Raw genomic sequence first — 6982 nt, 5'->3', positions numbered from 1 at the left:
AGAGTACTGGAGTGGGTTGCCATTGCCTTCTCCAATTTAAAATGCCTAACACATCTAAATAGCAAATAAATTAGCACTCAAAATTTCTTTTCTTTAAAAAGGAAACATATGTATCAAAGTAGGGATTTTGTTGGTCTATCCATAACTATAAGTCAATAGTGTAATTGTAAAGGATGACATTTCCTGCTGCTGCTGCTGCTAAGTCGCTTCAGTCATATCCGACTCTGTGCAACCCCATAGGCGGCAGCCCACCAGGCTCCCCTGTCCCTGGGATTCTCCAGGCAAGAACACTGGAGTGGGTTGCCATTTCCTTCTCCAATGCATTAAAGTGAAAAGTGAAAGTGAAGTTGCTCAGTCATGTCTGACTCTTAGCGACCCCATGGACTGCAGCCTACCAGGCTCCTCCGTCCATGGGATTTTCCAGGCAAGAGTACAGGAGTGGGTTGCCATTGCCTTATTTGATGACATTTCCTACTCATGACTTAAAAGACATTTGGTGCTTTGAAGACAACTAAGATGATGGTGTTCTAGTGTTGCCAGATCCCAAGGCTTATGAAACAGAAAGAGACATAAAATAAAGCTAAAGCAAAAAGAAGTTGGTTCAAAGAACACAGATGGTTACAACAAATAGCACTTGGTATGTCTATGCCTGGAATTCACTGCTTTCAGGAGGAGTAAACAGAAAAGCAAGTGGCTGGAAACAGGGAAATGGGGTGGATACCAGCAACAGGGATGGTCTTCAGCATGGTTTTCCATGGAGGAATGTCTGACACTGGTGCCATTCATTGAAGGAAGAACTGAAATGGTGAGGTATTGCTACTTAGAAAAGAAGATCTCTATCCTGGAAAGTCTCCCGAGAGCCCCCTTCAAGTCTCTGTTCCTCAGGCTGTAGATGAAAGGGTTCAGCATGGGTGTGACCACTGTGTACATCACTGAAGCTATTATGTTCTTGTCCTTAGAGGTGCTGGATGAGGGTAAAGTATACAATCCAATAATTGTCCCATAGAATAGGAAAACCACAGAGAGGTGGGAGCCACATGTGGACAATGCTTTGCAGATCCCCTTGGTGGAGGGGACCTTCAGGATGGTGGCCCCGATGCGGCCATAAGAAATCAGGATGCATACTAGTGGGAGGACAATGACGGCCACTCCTACTGTGAAAATGGCCAGCTCGTTGAGGGATGTGTCTGAGCAGGAGAGCTTCAGCAGGGCATCAAGGTCACAGAAGAAATGGGGGATGCTGTGGTCAGCACAAAAGGACAGCTGGGTCAGGAGGAGGGTGTGACACAGGGCACTGGCACAGGAGAGAATCCAGGACGCAGTTACTAATAAGGTGCACAGCCCCTGTCCCATGATGGTGGTGTAGTGGAGAGGGTGGCAGATGGCCACGTACCGATCATAGGCCATCGAGGTGAGCAGGAAATCATCCAGATCAGTAAAAAAGAGGAAGAAATATGTCTGTGTTACACACCCTACATAGGAGATGGATTGATGCTGAGTCTGCATGTTGATGAGCATCTTAGGGATGGTGACAGATGAGAAGGAGATGTCAGTGAGGGCCAAGTGGCTGAGGAAGAAGTACATGGGGGTGTGCAGGCGAGGGTACAGCCTGATGAGCAGGAGGATGAGCAGGTTGCCCAGCACCGTGGTCAGGTACATGCCCAGGAACAGGGCGAAGAACACGCCTTGCTGCTCTGGCCGGATGGGGAGCCCCAGGAGGAGGAACTCGGACACGCTGCTCTGGTTCTCCCTCCTCATGCTCCTTGTCTCTCTGCTTAGATTGGAAATGTCCCAGATGATAAATCATGATAATGACAATCCCTGTAGGGCTATCTACTTTCCACTGAGGAATTCCTCAGGATATTCCTTACATGCTATCACCTCAATCTCCACCCTCCCCCAGTGGAGCAGGAGGAAGTTATCAAAACTCCAGTGAGCAAAAATTGTCCTTCAGTGTATACCAGGGGAAACTTATTTATTTGTTTAACAATATGAAAGACAGATAGTTCTATCAGGAGACTCTTTGCTGGAGAAAACAAAGACAGAGAAAGACCCTTCCTTCAGGGAGCTCATATGCCCAGGAGTAGCCTCTTCAGAAACTTGCTCAGTTCATTGTATTTGTGGCGAGACCTCTAGTGGGTTCTGACTCCAAGACTTTCTAGTTATTTGCATAAACTTACTCTCTCCCAGCTCCATTTTGAACCTCTACCAATACTCACAGTAACACTTACATAGGGATTGTAGAAGAATTAAATGATTCAATGTGAGTAACAATATTAGAACAATGTTCACATAGTAAGGGCACAGATACATAATTTATTATCTTCACATCAGTGTAGGTACCCAGATACATCCTGGATTAATCTTCAGAAACCCATTCATTACACCAGGAATGAGAGGAGACCAGGTAGCTGATCTCAAAGCTGTGTTAATCTACATGGGCTCCCAGTGCCCCAAGGGAGATGCAGAGCCACACACGCCCTAGACCCTGTGGTTAATTTCCTGATAGAACTTAACTTGACACATTTTGTTTAATTTGGAGTGAAATAAATTGTATTTCACCCATCTCCATTGTTGTTCATTTCTCTGCATCTACCTTTAGTGAATCAAATTGCCTAATCTAGGTAGCCATATGCAGTGAGGCACTGGAACATTTGCCCTAGGATATGAGAGCTGGTAGGTGCTATATGATAAGTGATGCCTATTAGAATTAATATTTATCTGATTTCTATGGCTAGTCCCCACTATCAGTCTTAATGTAATTGACATTTAATGAGCATGGAGTCTACTATTCACCAGACAAAATAAATGGATTTTAGCATACACATCATGCGTGCGTGATGCTCAAGCTAAGAGATGCTAAGAAACCAGCCTTGATCACACAGCCAGTAACTGCGAGAGTCATCACTCTTTACTCAAGTTTTTATTAAGTCTCTACTCTTATTTACATACTCTCCCTCCCCTTATTTAATTGATCAGAAGAGCCATGCCTTTGAGATGCGTTATTTCAGTCTTTGCAAGAGGATGTTTATGCTCAATATGACCTCAACCACCAGCTCACCCATCTGCCATCATTCATACCTATATCCATTTAGATTCCCACAGCCTACACTGTACAAATGGCTTCCATATGCTTTCAATTATATGCAATCAGCATATATTATGTGTCTGAGAAGGAGAGAAAACAGTGACTTATTTTCTTTCATTCTACTAATGTGAGAAGTGAGTCACTTACAAAATGTATTTGGTGGTAGAATTTGATCTCAGAGTCTGCTGATACTCTTTTCATTAGGGACAGACTTCCCATTTGGGGGTGGGAGGAGTGGGTAATGGAATTAAAATACCCATATGCCTAAAAGGGTCTTCCTAGGTGGTGCTAGTGGTAAAGAACCCACCTGCCAATGCAGGAGACATAAGAGACATGGGTTCAATTTCTGTGTCAGAAGATCCCCTGGAGGAGGCAGGGCAACCCACTCCAGTATTCTGGCCTGGAGAATCCCAGGGACAGAGGAGCCTGGCGGGCTACAGTCCATGGGGTCGCAAAGAGATGGACACAACTGAAGCAACCTAGCACGCATACATGCATGCATGCCTAGAAGAGGAAACTGACATTAACACACAGGACTGCATAAAAGACTGATAACCGTAGATTCTTATTCCAGACCAAGGTGATTCTCAGGAACACAAGGACACTAGGAAGAAGGAAGTGACCTCTCACCCTATGGGGTCTGGATGCTTATTGACAATTCTTGGGTGAAACCTCAACCAAGAGCTCTGGCTTCTCTGGAAGGGAGTGTGAGGGATGGGGTGATCAGGAAGCCTGAAGTAGGCACAGAGCTGAATCAAGAGGTGAACCAGAAGAAAGGAAGCATTCATCATGTATTTAAGTGGCAATGTGAGAGATACTCAGGAATGAAACTGTAACCTAATGTTTGGGAGAGAATCTGCATGAACTTTCTGTTCTAACTGACATGACATATTCTCCCATGTTAGAGTTACCTGAAGAAGAGTCAAGGACATCAGCCTACATTTGGGAAATAATATATAGGCTGGCTAGGTCTTACTACATGCCTGACATGCAAAGAATATCTCATAGCAGCTGTTATTACCTTATTTTACATTTAAGGCTGCGGACCTTAGAGAGATCAAATGTAAGCCCAAAAAGCTATTGCATGGCACCACCAGATTCCTAGGGCATCAGAACCTGGACATTGAACCAGGTTACCATGCTCCTAAAATGTCAATATGAACAATACCAAAGGCCAGAGTGGGACATGTTTAGGGCTCTGGGAAAAGTTGACTCACCAAGTCCAGTGGCAGCAATAGGTCTTGAGGAGAATCCAATTTGAAAGTGCCTTGGTGGGTTCTGGTTTGAGTCAAGAGGAACACTGGAAAGACTGCCCTATACACAGGCACACATGTGCATGTATACACAAACATACCTACACACACACACACACACACACACACAGCTTTATTAGAACTTAAGCCCTCACATTTCCCCTATCACTTCTAGGTGAATTTAATAGAGATGTGAGTTTGTTAAATATAGTACAGGCACCTCTACACCTGTAATTTCTCTCTTTCTCCCACACATATACTTCACAACACACATACTGTTAAATGGTAATTTTCTATTCTCTCTGACATATGCATGCCATAGATGAAGATGATCAGGGTACAAATCTGTTTCACAGAAAGTTCATAAGCATTCTCTCATAGAGGCACATAAATGTGTAAGCACACATAACATACAAAGAGTCCCACAAAGAACTGACAAAAAACATGTAATAGAAATGCATATGTACAGGCACTCCCAGACAATCACAAATATTCAAATCACAACAATACAAACACTACACAGGCAACATAGACTTAACCACTAAAGCACATATACTGCTCATAGATTTCTAGCCATGCCTGGTCAACGCATATGCCAGGTGGAGATTTTCCATTTATGAGTCAGCAACACACACATAGAAAACACAGAACATGCACACCCAGTCTCATAATCACATACACACATCAGTTTACACAAGCCCCTTCTGACCTATGTTTGTTATCAGTATGCTAAAATACCTTCTGCTCTGGGGTATTGCCTTGGTCCTTGCTTTCTTTCCAACAGACCCAGGAGCCAAAGGACAAGATACAGTCTCTGTGGTTCAGGGGCTGTCACAGACTTGCATGTCTGTTTATCAATAACAGAACAACTGGCAGGAGGCTTTTATTTTATAGCAGAAAGAAGACACGAGGGAAAAACACCCAGGATCATCAATAAAGAAACAGTCAATGTGGGCTAATTGAACAACATTCCTGCTGGCCTCTAGGGGAGGAGCCTGTGCAGGGCCCAGAGGGGCTGAAACCTTGGAGTCCCTGGGGACAGTGTTTCTGACGTTAGCGATACCTTGGTCTCTTTCTGTCTGATCTGCTTGTTTCAAGTGGGTGGCAAAGGGACCAAAGTCAGTCTTGGGCCTCATAAGTATTCATGGAGATAAAGTAAGCCTGCTCCCATGTCAGAGCAATGCTCCTGGACCTCTGGCACAAGCCATGCCTAGAGTTCACTGGTCTCTCCACTGCCTGGAGAGGCTCCTATAGAGCAGGGGCTGAGCCTAGATCAGAAGATTGAAGAATAGAAGAATGGACCCTATAGGTCATGACAAAGACACTTTTGGAATTGATTTTGGGCTCTGCCACTACGCCCGAGGCCAGGGGTGGTGGCTGGGAGGACCAACCCCACGTCCAAGGAGCAGTGGCTGCGAGGGTGCAGGAGGGCCTAGAGGAGCTATCCCACGTTGAAGGTCAGGAAGGACGTCAGTGAGGAGATACCCCTCCTCCAAGGTAAGAAGCAGCGGCTGCACTTTGCTGGAGCAGCCGTGAAGAGATACCCCACGCCCAAGGCAAGAAAAAGCCAAGTAAGATGGTAGGTGTTGCAACAAGGCATCAGAGGGCAGACACACTGAAACCATACTCACAGAAAACTAGTCAATCTAATCACACTAGGACCACAGCCTTGTCTAACTCAATGAAACTAAGCCACGCTGGTGGGGCAACCCAAGAAGGGTGGGTCATGGTGGCGAGATCTGACAGAATGTGGTCCACTGGAGAAGGGAATGGCAAACCACTTCAGTATTCTTGCCTTGAGAACCACATGAACAGTATGAAAAGGCAAAATGATAGGATACTGAAAGAGAAACTCCCCAGGTCAGTAGGGGCCCAATATGCTACTGGAGATCAGTGGAGAAACAACTCCAGAAAGAATGAAGGGATGGAGCCAAAGCAAAAAGAATACCCAGCTGTGGATGTGACTGGTGATATAAGCAAGGTCCAATGCTGTCAAGAGCAATATTGCATAGGAACCTGGAACGTCAGGTCCATGAATCAAGGCAAATTGGAAGTGGTCAAACAAAAGATGGCAAGAGTGAATGTTGACATTCTAGGAATCAGAACTAAAATGGACTGGAATGGGTGAATTTAACTCAGACTACCATTATATCTACTACTGCGGGCAGGAATCCCTCAGAAGAAATGGAGTAGCCATCATGGTCAACAAAAGAGTCCGAAATGCAGTACTTGGATGCAGTCTCCAAAATGACAGAATGATCTCTGTTCATTTCCAAGGCAAACCATTCAATATCACAGTAATCCAAGTCTATGCCCCAACCAGTAACACTGAAGAAGCTGAAGTTGAACGGTTCTATGAAGACCTACAAGACCTTTTAGAACTAACACCCAAAAAGATGTCCTTTTCATTATAGGGGACTGGAATGCAAAAGTAGGAAGTCAAGAAACACCTGAGGTAACAGGCAAATTTGGTCTTGGAATCCGGAGTGAAGCAGGGCAAAGACTAATAGAGTTTTGCCAAGAAAATGCACTGGTCATAGCAAACACCCTCTTTCAACAACACAAGAGAAGACTCTACACATGAGCATCACCAGATGGTCAACACCAAAATCAGATTATTATATTCTATGCAGCCAAAGAT

At 44.7% G+C, this 6982-nt stretch overlaps 1 protein-coding gene across 1 annotated transcript; it reads right to left on the bottom strand.

Moving 5' to 3' along the window:
* Positions 1-816: 816 nt before the first annotated feature.
* Positions 817-1879, bottom strand: LOC123464798 (olfactory receptor 1J4-like). Its single transcript, XM_045162416.1, has one exon. It carries the CDS (start codon positions 1756-1758, stop codon positions 817-819), a length of 942 nt encoding a protein of 313 aa, XP_045018351.1. The 5' UTR covers positions 1759-1879.
* Positions 1880-6982: the final 5103 nt, after the last annotated feature.

Source organism: Bubalus bubalis, chromosome 12 (assembly GCF_019923935.1).
Source record: "Bubalus bubalis isolate 160015118507 breed Murrah chromosome 12, NDDB_SH_1, whole genome shotgun sequence".
Classification (NCBI taxonomy): Eukaryota; Metazoa; Chordata; class Mammalia; order Artiodactyla; family Bovidae; genus Bubalus; species Bubalus bubalis.
Note: the sequence above shows the minus strand (reverse complement) of the source record. Positions and strands in the feature narration are given on the sequence as shown.